The sequence below is a fragment of the Lepus europaeus genome, chromosome 2, assembly GCF_033115175.1.
Source record: "Lepus europaeus isolate LE1 chromosome 2, mLepTim1.pri, whole genome shotgun sequence".
NCBI lineage: Eukaryota > Metazoa > Chordata > Mammalia > Lagomorpha > Leporidae > Lepus > Lepus europaeus.
In genome coordinates, this window is record NC_084828.1 from 11,408,696 (window position 1) to 11,427,433 (window position 18,738).

General features: G+C 48.2%; 2 protein-coding genes across 8 annotated transcripts in view; one reads left to right on the forward strand and one right to left on the reverse strand.

The window, feature by feature from the left end:
• ITSN1 (intersectin 1) overlaps nucleotides 1–6,900 on the reverse strand; it is a 222,842-nt gene extending 215,942 nt beyond the window's left edge. Inside the window, exon 1 of one of the 5 annotated variants that reach the window (XM_062205735.1) lies at nucleotides 6,791–6,896. The gene's annotated coding sequence lies outside the window, so the exon portion shown is untranslated. Of the gene's footprint in view, nucleotides 1–6,790 lie in introns of all 5 variants that reach the window. The other 4 variants (XM_062205709.1, XM_062205701.1, XM_062205718.1 and 1 more) reach the window with 4 other exon arrangements.
• Nucleotides 6,901–7,762: 862 nt separating this feature from the next.
• The window catches only part of CRYZL1 (crystallin zeta like 1), a 52,953-nt gene continuing 41,977 nt past the window's right edge, over nucleotides 7,763–18,738 (forward strand). For 2 of the 3 annotated variants that reach the window (XM_062205871.1, XM_062205888.1), the window contains exons 1-2: nucleotides 7,763–7,824; nucleotides 14,855–14,926. In XM_062205871.1, coding sequence (XP_062061855.1) covers nucleotides 14,861–14,926 — 66 coding nt within the window. In that variant the 5' untranslated portion in view covers nucleotides 7,763–7,824; nucleotides 14,855–14,860. Of the gene's footprint in view, nucleotides 7,825–10,134; nucleotides 10,308–14,854; nucleotides 14,927–18,738 lie in introns of those variants that run through there. The other variant, XM_062205880.1, reaches the window with a different exon arrangement.

Sequence of the window (18,738 nt, forward strand, 5' to 3'; positions counted from 1 at the left end):
TTTTTTTTAATTATCTCCTGGTCGATCCATGACCTCTCTCCTCATTTAGATATTTACACAGACCACCTCAAATCTGCAGACTGATCAGTGTGAAAATGCCTGGACAGATCCCCACTGCCTGCCCCATCACACTTCTGTGGAGTCTAATGTTTGCAAGGCAAGGCCTCATCACAAGTGCATCGCCTTTTCAGCTTTCAGTTACAGAGATGCTTCTCCATCACTCCAGTCTTGTTTTTCATGCAGGGTCCTTGAAGGAAACCACCAAGGGAAAGATAACACGACCGCTTTGACAAGTGAATGCCAGACGTTGATAAGGCTTATATGTGAGCTAACTCAGCCAACCAACTCCTAAATTTTGCCCTGCCTAACATACATCAACCTACATGAGGACTAAGTTAGTCCACAATAGAAATCAGGATATAAAAATCACCCAACTGTCTATAAATATATGTCCAGTAATTGGACTAAGAGTTTTGGGCTCTACAGTTAGAAATCTGCTCAGTCAGTTGCCGGCTGGCTGAGTTACTGAACTGCTGGTACCTCAGTTTCCAAGGCAAATTAAGCTGTAAAATGAGAGATTTTGTGATGTTCAAGGGAGTCGATGCATATACATGCTGTGAAAGGACTTGGCAGATGTTAGCTATCACTGTTACAGGTACACGACTTTCTGGCTTTTCATATCACACCAGTGGACAGTTTATACTAGCATTTCATTATTTCTCCCAAAAGTAAAATGTCACCAGGCTTGTCACTGGTTAAGTCCAAGAGGCTCACATACCACAGAGTGTAAATTGCTACAATCTTTCTAAATGGTAAATTGGAAACACATATCAAAAGTCTTAAAACCTGCCATATCTCAGGGCCAGCTTTGTGGTGCAGCAGGTTAAGACACTGCCTCCAGAGCTGACAGCCCATATGGGCACTGGTTCAAGTTCCAGCTGCTCCACTTCCAACCCAGCTGTCTGCTAATGTGTCTGGGAACGTGGCAGGGGATGGCACAAGGGCTTGGGCCCGTGCACCTACTTGGGAGACCTGGAAAAAGCTCCTGGCTTCTGGCATCAGCTTAGCCCAAACCCGGCTGTTACAGCCATCAGGAGAGTGAACCAGCAGATGGAGGATTGCTCTCTCTACCTCTCAGTCTGTCTGTAACTCTGCCTTTCAAATATATATATAAAAAAAGTATCATATATTTCTTTCTTTCTTTTTTTTTTTTTTTATTTTTGACAGGCAGAGTGGACAGTAGAGGGAGACAGAGAGAAAGGTCTTCCTTTGCCATTGGTTCACCCTCCAATGGCCGGCGCACCATGCTGTTCCGATGGCAGGAGCCAGGTGCTTCTCCTGGTCTCCCATGGGGTGCAGGGCCCAAGCACTTGGGCCATCCTCCACTGCACTCCCTGGCCACAACAGAGAGCTGGCCTGGAAGAGGGGCAACCGGGACAGGATCGGTGCCCCGACCGGGACTAGAACCCGGTGTGCCGGCGCCGCAAGGCGGAGGAATTGGCCTACTGAGCCGCGGCGCCGGCCCAAAAGTATCATATATTTCATCCTGCCATTCTACTTCTAGAAACTTATCCTGAAGGGAAAATCTTAGAGATATATGCAGAACAAGCATTCCAAGGTTACTGACAGTGGTGGAAGGAAAAAACAAACTAATACCTAACAAAAATAAACTGGTTAAGTCATTACAGATTCAACACAAAATACTATTCAGTTACAAAAACTGAATTTGCAGTGGACATAAGACATCCATGATCTTAAGCCAAAAAAGTTAGAAAAGCACCATATATGTATGTGTATATATATAGCTGGATATCAAAATTGTAGATGAAGTTACATGCACATTTAAAAAAAGGATTTAGAGATATGTACTCTAATAGTGGAATTATGGGTATTCTATAATTTTCTACTTTTTATTTGCCTATATTTCAATTTCTCTACTTTTTTTAATATAAGGATATTAGCTGATCATCAAGAAATATCATCAGGGCAGGTATTTGGGTGTAGTGATTAAGATGTAGCTTGGGACACCTGCATCAGTGTCAGAGTGCTTGGGTTCAAGTTCCAGCTGTTTCTCATCCCAGCTTCCTGCTACTGCAGCCACCAGGGGGCACCTGTGATGGATCAAGAAGTTGGGTCCCTGTCGCCCACATGGGAGACCCAGACTGAGTTCCTGGCTCCTAGCTTTGGCTGTTGCTGGTCTTGAGGACTGAATCAGCAGATAGGAGATCTCTATCTGTCTCTTTCTCTCTGCCTTTCAAAAAAATGATTAGAAAAAAAAAACCAGGGGGCTGGCACTGTGGCATAGCAGGTTAAGCTGCTGCTAGCAGTGCCAATATCCCTATGGGCACAGGTTCAAGTCCCAGCTGGTCCACTTCCTATCCAGCTCCCTGCTTATGACTGGGAAAGCAGTGGAAGATGACCCAATTGTTTGGGTCCTTTCACCCACGTGGAGGACCCAGAAGAAGCTCCTGGCTCCTGGCTTTGGATTAGTCCAGCTCCGGCCATTGTAGCCATTTGGGGAGTGAACCAACAGATGGAAGATCTCTCTCTCTGTAGCTATGCCTTTCAAATAAATAAAATAAATCTTAAAAAAAAAAAAAAGATAATCAGACTGGTTCTAAAGTAATACAATTAAGTTGAAAGTGATCACAAGATTTCATTTTTGGCTGGCGCCATGCCTCACTAGGCTAATCCTCCACCTGCGGTGGCGGCATACCGGGTTCTAGTCCCGGTCGGGGCGCCGGATTCTGTCCCAGTTGCCCTTTTTCCAGGCCAGCTCTCTGCTGTGGCCAGGGAATGCAGTGGAGGATGGCCCAAGTGTTTGGGCCCTGCACCCGCATGGGAGACCAGGAGAAGCACCTGGCTCCTGGCTTCAGACCAGCACAGTGCGCTGGCCGCAGTGCTCCAACCACAGCGGCCATTGGAGGGTGAACCAATGGTAAAGGAAGACCTTTCTCTCTGTCTCTGTCTCTCTCACTGTCCACTCTGCCTGTCAAAAAAAAAAAAAAGATTTCATTTTTAAAATTTGTATTTACATTATATTTCATAGTTCATAAAATACTTCTAACGTTTAATCTAGTTATCACCTAAAAACTATACATATTTAATACAATGAAACTAGTAAGAATTCTTTTTTCTTTTTAAAGATTTATTTATTTATTTGAAAGGCAGAATTACAGAGAGGCAGAGGCAGAGAGAAAGGTCTTCCATCTGCTGGTTCACTCCTCCAGATGGCTGCAACGTCTGAAGCTGTGCCGATCTGAAGCCAGGAGCCAGGAGCTTCTTCTGGGTCTTCCAAGTGGGTACAGGGACCCAAGGACTTGAGCCATCTTCTACTGCTTTCCCAGGCCATAGCAGAGAGCTGGATCAGAAGTGGAGCAGCGGAGACTCGAATCAGCACCATATGGGATGCCAGCACCGCAGGCGGCGGCTTTACCTGCTATGCCACAGCGCTGGCCCTGTGGGACCTCTTTAAGCAACAGACTTATACTTGTTAGCATAAAGTACAGCAGCATGAAAACTGTTAGCTTTTGACTTTGATACATTTTTATAATTGAAATGAATTTTAAATGTGATATTTTATCAAGATAACTGCAATTTATTAAATGGATGTGCCCCAACTTATGCAAGCACTTAGAAGTATTTAAATTTGGGGGCCAGTGTTGGGGCTCAGCAGGTTAAGCCTCCACTGACCAGGCCAGCATTCCATACCGGAGCGCTGACAGGAGGTCCTTCACTGCTGATCCAGCTTCCCGCTCATGCACCTGTGAAGCAGTGGATGGCGGCCCAAGTGCCTGGTCCCCTGTGACCCACATGGGAGACCCAGATGGAGCTCCTGGCTCCCAGCTTCAGACTCTGCTGCTGCAGCCATTTGAGGAGTGAGATAACCAGCAAAGGAAAGCTCGCTCTCTTTCTCTCTGATGTTCCGCCTTTCAAGTAAATCTTTTTTTTTTTTTTTAACAAAAGTATTAAAGCTTTATCGTTATTTCAGCTGAGAAAACTGAAGGCACTGAGAGGTTAGGTAACCAGAAGAAAGGCGCCGGCTGCGTGAGCAAACCCAGTCTTTGCCGTTAAGCACCTGTGGCAGATTCCGAAAAACGGACGTGAAGGTCGTATTCCCATGAAACCTGGAACTGGGAAACACACCAATTTTCTACACTTTCTGGAAACCGGCTTTTATGGCCTAAAATGATTTACTGCAGCTCTGTGACTTAAATGTATATTTTGAGTGTCTAGGCCAACACTTTGCTGGAAGTCGTCTTTCCTGCTTATCGAAACCTTGGGCAGTTTGTGCCCAGGAGAGGCCCCATCTTTCCAACACTATCCAAACTCACAGAAATCATTAGGGTGTAGTGCTTGTGGCTCCTAATTTATAAAATCAGGGACGTCTAAGTGATGAGATCGACTTCACAAGTCATAGCTTAAAAAACTGGCTGCACCACTCATCCCCCCAGCAAATGCTTCCTTGAGGTCCACCAGGCACTATTTTAAGCACTGGGGATACCACGCTGAACTACTGTCTGCAATTCGGGAATGTATATTATAGGTACAATTACATCTCTTCAAAGTCAAGATCACTAGATTTGTATCAGCAGCCAAAGGTATAAAGCTCATTCTGTCACTTGGAAAACTCAGGAGATGCTCAGTGTGAAAGCGGGGCAGACAACAGTGGTTCTCCAACCTTCTTGTGTGGGAGAAATTCCTGGAGAACTTGCCGAAGATAATGCTTCGTCTGGTTCTGTGGCACAGTGACAAGAAACCTGTGTTTTACCAAGCACTTCAGCTAACGCTGATGCTAAGTGACAGTGATCTGAGGTCCAGGCTTTGAGACACCCAATCAGTAAGCGGAGCAGTTCAGCAGGTAATGACCATTCAAAACAGAACAGCTAAGGGGCAGTGGAATTTGAACCGAGTGATGTAAACACATCCCCAGGAAACACTTGCCTGTAACTCACAAATTTAGCAAATTCAGATGAATATGAATAGAGGAATTCACCAGCTCCTCCCACTTAATCCCTTACAGGAACTCCGAGTTTGCCTGGATTAAGCATTTGAGGAAAACAAACTTAAGGAAGCACTAAGAAAAAGGAAATTGCCAGTTAACTGCAAAGAGAAGAGAAGAAAGCAAGCAAGCAAGCAAAGAGGGGCAAAGATTTCCCAGAACTAACTTTTGCTAGCACTCATCTTATGCCCTGTTTCACAATGCTTAGTGTCGGACAATCCACAGGGTTCCAAAGTACATTAAAAATGGGTTCATTTCCTCTCCTACTCGGGTAGAATAATAATAGATCTTTGTGGAGGTATCATGCTATCATGCTCTCCAGCGATTCCATCCGACACAATCTCAGATAAAGAAACACCATATTTTTAACCGTACCATCAGAAGCCCTCCTTTTTGGGCTACTTCTAAGCGTCTGAAACATTTTAAACACTATCACGGAATTAGTACCCTTCATTTCTTAATTCAGTACCCTTAAAATGTCCTGGGTTTCTTTCCAAAATCTCCTGCAGAACCCTCTCTCTCTCTCTCTCTCTCTCTCTCTCTGTTATAAGCATTCATTAGAACGACATGTCACAAGCAAACTAGGAGACATTTTTAAAGCAAAAGCAGTATTTTGTTCTCAGAGATGGACCAGTAGAAGCAATATCGATGAAGGGTATTTGAAAAGTCATCTAAAAATAAAGGCATCCCAGCAAACACATTCCTGCCCTGTGGGGGCTCCGGGTGGCACCGCGCAACCCCGCTGGCCTGCGGGCTGCCGGCTGCGGCCCCTGCCCCTCGGTAATCCAGGCGATCCCCGAGCCTTTCTGTCCCTCCGTCCAGCGGGATTAGTCAGACCGCCTCTCCGCTGACAGAGCTGAGGTTTTCCAGACGCATCTGCGCGCACGGCGTCTGCGGGCATTGTGCACACTTTTCAATGGGTCTGTTTCCACGCTCCGTGCGCCTGGACCGCGGAACGCGCACGGATGCCGGCAGGGGAGCACAAAGGGCGGCTCCTGGCCGGCTCTGCCGCCCCGATCGCCACCGCGGATGGCAAAGTTGGAAAGAAACTTTCCCACCGACGAGGCTCTCAGGAATCCCCGCGGCCCCAAGCTCCGCCGAGAAGCCGCCCACCTCCCTCCCCAGGAGCCAAGCCCGGTTCGCTCCGCATCCCAACAAAAGACTGCCCGCAGGACGCGCGATGCACGAAGTTGGCAGACGGAGTGCAAGGACGGCGCGCCCATCCCTCGCGGGGCCAAGCAAGCAGCCACCGCCGTGGGGCCTGGGGTCCACGCCACAAAGCCCAGCCGGTGCGAGGGGACGCGCGGACCCCGGGGACGCGCCCGCGGCTCGCCCAGGGCCGGGCGGCATCGCCTGCCCTTCACTGACAGGGTCTCGTCCGCGCGCCGGAGAGGAGAGGGGCGAGCCCGGGCTCGAGGCCCCGGCACGGGCGGGCGGCGCACGCCGCTCCCTGCCGGCTCGGGGCTCGGCGAGCCTGGCCCTGCCCGGCAGCCGAGGGCAGCGAGGTCAGCCCCGGAGCATCGCGCGCCCGCGACGCCCCTCGCCAGGGAGGGAGCCCGCCCGCCGGGCGCTGAGGACGCCCCGGGCAGCCCCGAGCCTGACCCCCGGCCGCCAGCGGCGCCCCGGCCTCCCGGCGCCGGGCAGCCGGCCGCCCCTCAGGACGAGGCGCGGACCGAGCGAGGGTGAAGGGCGGCCCGGGCGGCCATCGCGCCGACCCTCGCGCCGACCCCCGCCCCCGCCGCCGCCGCCGCCAGCGGTCCAGGCCGCCAGAGCCTGTGCGCGTCTCACCTCATCTCCGGGCGGGTCCGCGCTGCCGCCCCGGGGACAAATCAGTGCGGCTCACACGTCGCGCCGAAGGACGCCGGAGCCGCAGCCCCGCACCATCCCCGCGCGCCCGCCCGCCCGCCTCCCGGTGCGTCCCGGAGCCTGCTCGGCAGCCTCCCTCGCGAGCCGCCGTACTACCGAGCAACCAAGCTGCGCTCCCGCCCCGCGTCCCTCGGCTCCTCTCTACCTCCTCCGATCCCTCCCTCACTCCCTCGCTCCCGCCTATCTCCTCATCTCCCTCCCTGGCCTCCCCCGCCTCCAACCACGCCTTCGCCTCCGCCCACAGGTGGGTGGAGACAGCATTCCGCCAATAGGAGGAAGGTTCCCGCACCGCCTCACCGCCTCCCACATCTGGCCCCGCCCACCGCAGGCATAAAAGCCCGGGGGAGGGGGAGAGGGAGCAAAAAAAAAAAAAAAGATGGAAGGCTGCAGAGTGACAGCCAAGTGAGCCAATCGGCAAGCTTAGAGTTGGCGGATTGAGAGTCTTGCAAAGGAGGCAACCGGGGGCTTCTGGTGTGGGAAATCCTTGTGGGGACCTATAGACTGGGTGTTCAACAATATGGTTGTATCTGACCGTCGGCCTGCCGTGCACTAGAAAGGATGCGTCCAACCTGAGAGAAGGCTTCGTAAGAGAGAATGAGGAGACGAAAGAGAGGCGGACACGGTCCGAGGAGGGAGCTAATGAACACAGCTGGGGTGGGGAAGGGTGTGGTGTTCAGGGAGACCTGCATAACAGAGAACCCCTGCAGGCGAATCCGCGGTGGCCCCCGCGTTGGTAGCGCCCGAGGCGAGCCGAGCATCCCGGGAGCTGTAGTTCCGAGTTCGGTTGCTATGGCGTTCTCCACAGCCTCCGCGAGTCCGGGCCCGCCCCGCCGGAGTGACGGGCGGCCCGGCCAATGGGAGCACAGCCCGGGCCCTCGGGGGCGGGCCCTCCGCGGAACGCCTGGAAGGTGGCGGCGGAGGCGAAGGCGCAGGCCGTTGGGGCTGCTCCCCCGCAGGTGAGCCCCGGGAAGCGCGTTGTGTGGCTTGGGGAGCGGGACTTCGGGCGCGAAGGCTCGAGAGGCGCCCGGCGGAGCCGTCCGGCCCCGGGGAGGCCCTGGGTCGGCGTCGCCCCGCGGCTTCGGCCGGGTCGAGCGCGGGCCTAGCTGAGGCGAGGCGGCCGCGGGGTGACTGACACCGCGGCGGGGTGACTTCTCCGCTCGGGCTGCAGGTGTGCGCCCGCTCTGCCGTCCCTCCTCACGCCCGGAGGCGGCGGGCGGCGGCCCTGCTCCGTTCGGGCTGCAGGTGTGCGCTCGCTCTGCGCGTCCCTCACACGCCCGGAGGCGGCGGGCTGCAAGTTTCCTTCCTGGAGCTGGCTCCCCCCGACTCACCCCTCCGCCAGCTCCTGCCCTGCCTTCCGTTCCCTGTGCTGTGAGCGGCGAGCCGAGGCGGGCGCTTCGGGACCGTGCACTGAGCCGCGGGTGCGGCCTGGAGCCGCAGGCTGGAACGGGCCCGGGGTCGTGGGAGAGAGCGGGCCCGGCCCTAGGGACCCCTGCTTCCCGCGTGTTCCCGCGTGCACCCGCCACGAGGCTGCGAGCTTCTGCCCCGCCCGTGGCCGGCGCGGATAGCCTGCGAGCCACCCGTGCGGGCCTAAACGTCCAAGCAGCCACGTTTTTAAAAAGTGCAAAGAAACACGTGAACTTGAGTTATGTTTAATGTAACCCAGGGTGCCCAACATGCTATGATCTCAACAGACACCGGAGTCGGATAGTTTAAGAGTGAGATATTTCTTTTTATTTTCGTATTAAGTCTTCCAAATGTGATGTGTACTTAACCCTTAGGGCACACCTCCGTATCTAGGAGACACAGTTCCGGTGCTCAGTAGCCACCTGTGGCTAGTGGCGGTTACTGCACAGAGCACATCCCACTGATAGGGCCCATACTGCAGAAAACTAGCCAGTTTCCAATTAAGGTTGCGGTGACCAAATCCTCTGCTGCTGTGGGAAATGCGCTTCCAAACTAAGGTGGTCTCTGCCCGATTCATAGAAAAAAAAATATAGGAAAAATGGCTCACGTGTACTGAAAGCAAGCCTGTGCCCCGTGCTTTCGTATTTTACTGTGTTTAACCCTTACAGCAGTCCTTCGAGGTCATCACCATTGTTACCGTATCTTGTAGCTATGGATTCCAAGGTCCAGAAAGGTTACAATTAAAAAGCCTGAAGTCCTGCACTAGTAAGTGGGAGTGTCAGGATTCAGACCGGGTTCTGTTCTCACTGCGCAGTTCTACCCGTCAACCACTGCAGTATGTAGTTATTGCCTTTTCTTTCCAGTTATTTCATTGTTTCTGCTGCAGCTTATGGTAGGGATGAGCCTGCCATTTGGAGTGAAATATTTTGATTCTCTTATCACTCTCTATTGTGCATTTAAAATCATTTCTGGAGTGGAGAGAGTTGAAAATCTCAAGGAGATACTTAGGCCTCTGGATCTAGTACACTCTGAGCAGTAAAGAGTCTTCATTCATTTGTGTACCTGCCCCTCCCCTCCCCTCCCCTCCCCTTTTTTTAAGATGTATTTATTTATTTGAAAGGCATAATTAGCATTTCTCAGTCTTCTGGCTAAGATCAAGTGTATTTGAAAGGCAGAGTTCCAGAGAGCTAGAGATATCTTCCATCCACTGGTTCACTCCCTAAATGGCCACCGTCATGGCGTTGGACCAAATAAATAAATCTTTAAAAAAAAAAAGTGTTGTAATTAGAAGAGACCTTGATGGTCATTAATCCCCCATCCCACTCTCCTGATGCTTGAGTCTTCTTTATGAAGCTCCATAACTGTATCAAGCCACTGGGACCTCAGAACTTCATTTTCCATGTTTTTATTTTTTAAATTCTTTTAAAAAGATTTATTTTTATTTATTTGAAAGAGTTGCAGAGAGAGGTGGAGACAAAGATCTTCCATACATTGGTTCACTCCCCAGATGGCTGCAATGGCCAGAGCTGAGCCAATCCAAACTCAAGAGCCAGGAGCTTCCTCCGGGTCTCCAACATGGGTTGCAGGGACCCAAAGCACTTGGGCCATCTTCTACTGCTTTCCCAGGCTCATTAGCAGGGAACCAGATCAGAAGTGGAGCAGCCGGGATTCAAACCAATGGCCATATAGGGTGCCGGCACTGCAGGCCTGGGCTTTTTACCTCACTGCACCACAGCATCAGCCCCATTTTTAACTTTTTAAGTTAGCATACCTAAATCCTGAAAATAAAAACTCTTAAAAGTATGTGTTATTTGCTAGACATAGCCACTGTCACAGCGTCTCCTGTGCCCGTCATTCAACAGGCACAGAGGACCAGTGCAGCTGTTGCCTGTGCGAAGTGTCTAAGAGCATACAGGCATCTAGAGACGGTTGCCTGTACAATGAAGAGATGTCCTCCGGCTGTTAGGACCTCCTGTCACCTCTCCTTGGACGCACAGATGGCCTATCTGGCACTACGTCACCCACAACCTACAGAGTACAGTATTGAACCAGAATTCCAGCCAGTTACTTTGATTATGCTGACCCTGTGTTTGTAACCAAGTGTTTGGGTACTTGTTTTGATAACAGCTGTTTTTCTGTTGTGTGGACATCCACGTGAAAGATCTTCCCGATTAATAAGAGCATTGTTAAAACTTACTGTTAAATCACCTCTTCCCAAATGATCAAAATATAACTGACGATCTTTCCCCCTAACAATGCTGAGCTCTGCACAAGTTCTGAGGCTGGATAGGGACTAGCGCATTGGATGCCCACATGTCCAGCGTATGGGACTGCATTTCAAGACTGGCTTCATCTGTTTTCTGTAGCCTAGCTGCTTGGCAGTCTACTTTCTCCAAAATAACAATGAGAGTGGATTAGAAACATAACTGAACTCGGAATTCATAGTGATCATAGTATTACAAATTTTGTGTGGGAAAACAATAAAAACTTGAGCATAAAAGAAGAGTTTGGGCTTTCAGGAATGGGTAGGATTTGAGGGAGATAAATGAAACCCTTCCACTGTCTCAGGTGATATCCCAGGCCTGAGGCGGTCAGGTGTTCTCATATCACCTGTGCTGAGGTGAGGGCCCTTGGAAATGAGCAAGGGAGGCAGGACATCATGAAAGAAAATAACTTTTGTGGTTGATAATACTGAAGAGGGACGTCAGCAACTGTAAGATGTTCCCTGAAGTGTGGAGATGAGAGCAAAAACCTGTTTGTTAGAAAGACAAGTCTTTATGTTTGTGGAATTTGAGGATATCTGATACTCGGGACACTTTTGACCTGAACACATTGGTAAGCAATGAGCTGTAGAGGCTTTATTTATGATTATTAATAGATGAGCTCCTTGGGGGACTGAGTGTAGGTGGACAAGAGTAGGCGCAGTTCATGTTGCTGTTACAGCAGTGATGAAAGCATTTGTAATTACTTCCTATTGATTTTTTAGAAATCCCTTAACACAGGGGTGGGGGTTATGGCACAGCAGGTTAAGCCTCTGCTTGGGAAGCACAGGTGCAGTGTTGGAGTGACTGAAGTCCTGGCTTCTCCACTTCCTAGCCAGCTTGCTGCTAATGCCCCCACCCCGGGAAGTGGCAGATGATGGCCCAGGAGAACTGATGTTCCCGCCACCCTCCAGGGAGGCCTGGCTGGGATTCCTGACTTCAGCTTGATCCAGCCCTGGTTGTTGCCAGCAACTGGGGACTGAACCAGTGGATGAAAGATCTCTCTCTCTCTCTCTCTCTCTCCCTCTCTGCCTTTCAAAGAAATAAATCTTGAAAAGAAATCCTTTAACAGATCAATATCTTTCTTAGCTATTTTCTTAAAGTGATTATAATCAAGTTTTCAATTTATACAAAGCCCTCTTTCTGCTTTCAACGAGAAATTATTTGAAATAACTATTTTTAGTTTTTTCTTTCTTTTTCTTTTTCTTTTAGAGGTGGAGACAGAGTGAGCAAGCTACCGTCTGTTGATTCATTCCTCAAATACCAACAACTGCCTGGGCTGAAGCCAGCAGCCAGAATCCCAATCTGGGTCTCCCGCCTGGGTAGCCTCTCAGAGTCTACATTAGCAGGAAGCTGGAATCAGGAGTTAGAGCCACACATAACCACTAGGCCAAACACCCACTCTGTAACAAGTTTCAGTATATAACCCTGATTAAAAATTAAAGTGTCAGGCTGTATATCCTGGCTGCCGGAGGCATTTGTGGAATGAACTGCCAGATGGGAGAATCCCTGTGTTTCTGTGTCTCTGTGTGTCTCTGCCTTTCACATAAAGAAGTTAAAAATTGCTTAAATTTTATGTATCACTTTTTGATATAGCAAAATGTACAGTACAACATAAAATTTTGAAATTATGTAACTCTTAGAAATGCCATAGTATTGTATATTTAATTTCAACTTTTATTTTATAAAATAGTCAGTTATTTTATTTCCTGTGTGCACATAACTTTAAATTCAGTAAGCATTTTACTAAATAATAGACTAGTATTCCATTTAATCTTGACCAGTACCTAAGAAACCATACAGGCCTTCAGACCATTCGTTCTCCTACTTTCTTATTGCCAGAAATTGATTGTGCCTTTTATGGGTTTGCAAAACAAGTACTTAATAATTGTCTTAATTTTTTCTGGCCACTTTTGTGAAAACAGCTCTCTCTTTACTTTTTAACTCAGGATATACATTTCTTACTTGGACTAACTAATCATGATTTTTTTCCACCATCAAGGTTGATATGCACCTAATTTGAGGGAATTTTTTAAGGATGATCTGACTAAAATGTTAATATCACTGTGCATATAGTATTTGCTTTAAGGGAGCCCAAGCAGTTGTTTCCAGGATCTTGGAAACTGGAGTGTAGTATAAGGTCCATGTAACTATTGATCTGGGAGACATTCAGTGGTCAGAGAAAACCAAACCAATGGCTTCCAGAATCACAAAGGGAAATACTTTTAAATAAAGATATTTATGTGTAATTATTCTGCTTCTCTAAAAGCCAACCCTAAAATCCAGACTAAGTAGGTGCAGAGACTTATTTATAGTGATTGTCCCAAGCAATAACTGAGAAACCCCACTAGTTAGTAAAATTAAGCAAGATTTTTTCTGTTGGTGTGTGACAAAGTCTAGGAGCCTGGAATAAGCGTGGTAGATTGAGTGTCGCGGGGGGGGTGATTCCCGACAGGGTGTGGGCTTGGGCTTTGTTTACTTAGGAGAATCTGAAGTTCGCACACAGAGAGAACAGGCGGTGCCTGGAAGTCCTGAGGCAGGTAGCCACATGCTGGGAAGTCAGAGTAACCAGATCAGATACAGAGAACCTCCTGGAAAACTGTCATGGATAAAGCAAACCAGGGCGAGCGGGTATGCATTTGAGAGAGACTTGACAGCTAGGTGGAATAGGTTCCATTTAGTGTTGGAAATTCATAGCTGCTTTGTGCTTAAGTGCTTCCCCTCTCTCCCACCCCGACTACCCCACAAACACATTGGCACAAGTAAAGACCTTGTGTTACTAACCTGTTAGAATTAATCAGTTCACCTGGCTCACCCTGTTTTTCAGTATTGCTGATACGTGCAGCCTGCGTACTTTCTATTATATTTGTCTTAAATGTTCTGTTAGCTCCAGCCTTTGGTTATCACATCCTCCACTCCAATCCGTGAAAATCCTTTAGGGGGATCCAGTTAGATGCACTGAGTTTCGGCGCACAGAGCTGGCGTCATGGATGCACATCCTAAGCAATCTCACAAGGCTTCACACTCAGAAGTAACCTATGCTCTCCTGCCGCTGTCTGGAAATTCTAGCACTTTCTGGACAAGATTCCTCACACACTGTCATCTTGTATTGAGCCCTGCAAATTATGTATCCAGTCTGTCAACAAACACTTAACAATTTTCAGTCTTAAAGGATAAAGTATTCTAGTGTCTGACATTAGCAGCTCAGTAAGAAATCATGAAACACTGCAGTGGTCAAGTATTTGTTTTAGAATTGGTAACATGTGGTTTGTGGCTCAGCTGGTACTGTGGGAATGCAGGACGCTAAGATCCACTCTCCTAATCCATAAAATAAATGCAATGATAGTACCTTCACCAAAAAGTATGTATAAAATTATTCTTAGCAGTTTATATCCCTAAACTGGAAGCGATTCTAATGTCTATACTGTAATAGCTAAGTTGTAGTTTACTCATACAGTGAAATTCTGTATAGCAATGTGAATGAATGGGTTTTAATGACAAACAACATCAGTAAGAATCAAAACCATTATACAATTAAAAAATAGATGACACCATTCTGTGCTGTGAAAACTCAGGATATTGAGTATCTTGAGAAGGAGAGACGGTAGAGACTGGAGGAGACACAAAGGAGCTTCTGTAGTCCAGTGCTACTGTGTCCCTGTGATGTAGGCATATTCACTTTGGAAACTTGGACACACTATGTGCTTAAGATTTTTGTACTTTTCTATCTGTGTTTAATTCATCTATAAAATTTATATGAAAAATAATGCTGCAGTGTGATAACTATGAACATTAAAAAAGAACTGTGGAATCCTTAGAGATGCTTCAGGAGGTACACAGGGTGCAGGGTTAAATACCGGCACGAAGTGATTAATAGATCCGTGTGGAAGAATGACGGTCACAGTTTCAACCACAGTCCTGACTATCCACTTTTTCCTTTTTAGCTATCTTTAAGATTTTGAATTCTAAGATTTGTAAGTTTAGAGATAATAGTTTTAAACCACTGGTAAACAAAAATGAGTTTCTCTGACCCTCGTGGATGTAAGTACATGTAATTTTTTTTATTGAACAAGAAGCTGAAATTAAACATATGCTCACCTATATAGTGAAAGGTTAAACTATGAACCCATTCTTAGTGAGACATGTACCCAGAAGTGGATGTATATTCTCTGATCTGATCTGATCACTCTTTGCAAGAACTATAATATAAATTCCTTGTTTGAAGATTGCATTCATAATTGTCATTTGATCCTTTGCCAGCAATATTTTTCAATCTGTAATTCCATTTTTTTCCTGAAGACTTTGTGTGTATGTTTTTTAGGTGACCATGAAAGGCTTATATTTTCAACAGAGTTCCACAAATGAAGAAATAACATTTCTATTTCAAGAAAGGGTAAGAGAAATTGTGTATTTTCCACACATAATAGACTTTTGTTGAAAAAGATTTGTTTATTTGAGAGGCAGAGTTACAGGGGGTGGAGGAGGGGAGACAGAGAGTGATCTTCCATCCTATGGTTCACTCCCCAAATGGCCAAAACGGCTAGAGCTGAACCAATTCAAAGCCAAGAGCTTGGGACTTCCTCTAGGTCTCCCACTTGGGTGCAGGAGCCCAAGGACTGGGTCATCCTCCACTGCTTTCCCAAGTGCACCAACAGGGAGTTGGATGGGAATTAGAGCAACCAGGCCTTGAACCAGCACCCAGATAGGATGCCTGCCCTGCAGTTGGAGGCTTAACCTACTATACCATAGCACCAGCCCCTTAATAAACTTTTAAATAACTCATTATAAGTTATTTTCAGTGGAAGAACTAACTGAGCAAAAGTTTCTTAAATTAAACTCTTTTGTTTTTGTTTTTTGTTTTTTTTGGACAGGCAGATTTAGAGAGAGAGACAGAGAGAAAGGTCTTCCTCCCGCTGGTTCACACCCCCCCCCCCCAAATGGCTGCTACAGCCAGTGCGCTGCGCCAATCCGAAGCCAGGAGCCAGGTGCTTCATCCTGGGCTCCCATGTGGGTGCAGGGCCCAAACACTTGGGCCATCCTCCACTGCCTTCCCAGGCCACAGCAGAGAGCTGGACTGGAAGAGGAGCAACCGGGACAGAACCCGGTGCCCTAACCGGGACTAGAACCCGGAGTACCCAGTGCCACAGGTGGAGGATTAGCCTAGTGAGCCACGGTGCCGGCCTTAAATGAAACTCTTTTAATTACTTTGGGGTAGGTATTATGGCAAAACAGGTTAAGCTACCTCTTGGGATACCTGCATCTCATATCAGAGGGCCAGTTCAAGTCCCAGCGACTCTGCTTCCAGTCCAGCTCACTACTAATGTAACTGTGAAGCAGCACATGATGGCTCAAGTACCCAAGTCCCTGCCACCCACGTGGAAGACCTGGATGGAGCTCTGAGCTCTTGGCTTTGGCCCAGCTGTTGAAGGCATTTGAGGAGTGAACCAGCAGATTGAAGAACTCTCTCCTTCTAAGATTTATTTGTTTATTTGAAAAACAGAGTTACAGAGAGGTAGAGGTAGAGGCAGAGAGAGGGAGAGGTCCTCCATCTGCTGGTTCAGTCCCCAAATGGCCTCAACGGCTGGAGCTGGGCAAATCCAAAGCCAGGAGCAGGAGCTTTCTCCAGGTCTCCCATGTGGGTGCCAGGGCCCAAGGACTTGGGCCATGCTCCACTGCTTTCCCAGGCCATAGCAGAGAGCTGGATCAGAAGTGGAGCAGCCAGGACTAGAACTAGCACTCATATAGGAAGCCAGTGCTGCCAGCAGCAGCTTCACTGGCTACACGACAGCACCGGTCCTGATCGTCCATATTATTGTATAATTGTGCTGTTTAAAGAATTTTTACAGAGGCAGGCATTGTGGTACAACAGAATAAGCCACCACATGGGATGCCCGCATCACCATGTCAGAGTGCTCATTCTTGTCCCAGCTATACCGGTTCCCATCCATCTTCATGCTGATGCATCCTGGGAGACAGCAGGTAGTGGCTCGAGTAGTGGGGTCCTTGCCACGTGGGAGGCCGAGATGGAGCTCCTGGCTCCTGACTTTAGTGTGGCGCATCTCTGGCCAGGCATTTGGGGAGTGAACCAACAGATGAAACTCTCTCTCTCTCTGTCTCTCACTCCCACTCTGTCTCTGTCTCTCTCTCTGCTTCGCTCTCTGCTGCTGCTGCTGCTCTGCTTTCTAATTAAGTAAATCAATCGACATTTAGTTACACAGAGAGAGGGAGAGACAGAGGACGCTTTCATCCACTGGTTCATTCCCCAAATGGCTGCGATGGCCAGGGCTGAGCCAGGCCACAACCAGGAGCCTGAAACTCTGTCTCGGTCTCTCAGATTGGAAGCAGGGATCCGAGCACTTGGGCCGTCTTCCACTGCTTTCCCACGTGCGTTAGCAGAGAGCTGCATCAGAAGTGGAGCAGCCAGGACTCTTAAGCACCTGGCTCCTGGCTTCAGATCAGTGCGGTGCACCGGCCACAGTGGCCATTGGGGGGTGAACCAATGGAAAAGGAAGACCTTTCTCTCTGTCTCTCTCTCTCTCACTGTCCACTCTGCCTGTTAAAAAAAAAAAAAAAATGCCAGTGTTGCAGGTGGAGATTTAACCTGCTGTACCATCATATTAGCCCCATAAAGTTTCCAGTTGCTCAGGGTGCTGCTATGAAAGACATTAGGAAAACAGAACAACCTATATATATAGGCATCTATATATATAGATAGATAGATTGATCGATCGATCTCAGGATTTTATAGTAACAAAAAATTTCTAGATCGTGAATGTAATCCTCACCCCCTGCCCTTGTCTTTCACAATCTCCAAATTAATTTAGGTCCGAAGTCTAAATCTTAGACAACTTGGCTTCTACCATTGGGTCAGGATGAGAGCCTGAGATTTGATTGATTGTCAGGAAGGCTCATCTCCAGGCTCGACAAAATCAGTAAAATTCACAAATGCATCTATATGGTTGAGTGTCTTCTTAATACCACCAAGTAGCAAGTCTGAGATTTAAAAAGAGACACCCCCAGAATATTGTGCTCATGGCAAATGAAACAGAAATCTCTTTGGAAGGTCACAGGAAGGGCTATGCAAATAACTACTCTTGGCTAGCTTTTAATCTGATTTTGGGCTATCAGGATTTGAAATAATTATTGGTGCTAGGGTATAGTTATTTGGAGATGGTGATATTATATTTAATAATATTGGTTGGACGACAGTGAGTAATGAATTAAGAATAAAAATCTAGCTTTGGAGGCCGGCGCCGCGGCTCACTAGGCTAATCCTCCGCCTTGCGGCGCCGGCACACCGGGTTCTAGTCCCGGTCGGGGCACCAATCCTGTCCTGGTTGCCCCTCTTCCAGGCCAGCTCTCTGCTGTGGCCAGGGAGTACAGTGGGCCCTGCACCCCATGGGAGACCAGGATAAGCTCCTGGCTCCTGCCATCGGATCAGCGCGGTGCGCCATCGCAGCGCGCCTACCGCGGCAGCCATTGGAGGGTGAACCAACGGCAAAAGGAAGACCTTTCTCTCTGTCTCTCTCTCACTGTCCACTCTGCCTGTCAAAAAAAAAAAAAAAAAATCTAGCTGTGGACCATGAGAGTTAATTAAATTTCATTTATAGGTTTTTAATTTTTTTTTTTTAAGATTTATTTATTTAGTTGAAAGGCAGAGAGACAGAGAGAAAGAGAGAGAGAGCTTCCATCAGCTGGTTTGCTCCCCAGATGGCCACAATGGCTGGAGCTGGGCCAAGCCAAAGCCAGGAACCAGGAACTTTCTCTGGATCTCCCACATGGGTGAGGGTCCCAAGCACTTGGGCAATCTTCTGCTGCTTTCCCAGGCACATTAGCAGGGAGCTGGATTGGAAGGAGAGCAGCCGGGACCCTAACTGGCACCCATATGAGATGCTGGTACTGCACATGGAGACTTATCCTACTATGCCACAGCGCCAGCCCCTAAGTTTGTGTTTTGACCTAAAAATCCCATAGGGCAAGCTGAAATGTCCAGAACAGGTGTTAAGAAAAAAATGAACAAGTATCTCTAAATAACTTGATGTATAGCATTAAGTAGTAAAAGCTATATATCTGTGAGGTTTTTTTTGTTTTATTTTGTTTTGTTTTATTTTATTTAGAAAGGTCTTCCTTCTGTTGGTTCACTCCCCAAATGGCCACCATGGCTGGCACTACGCCAATCCGAAGCCAGGAACCAGGTGCTTCTTC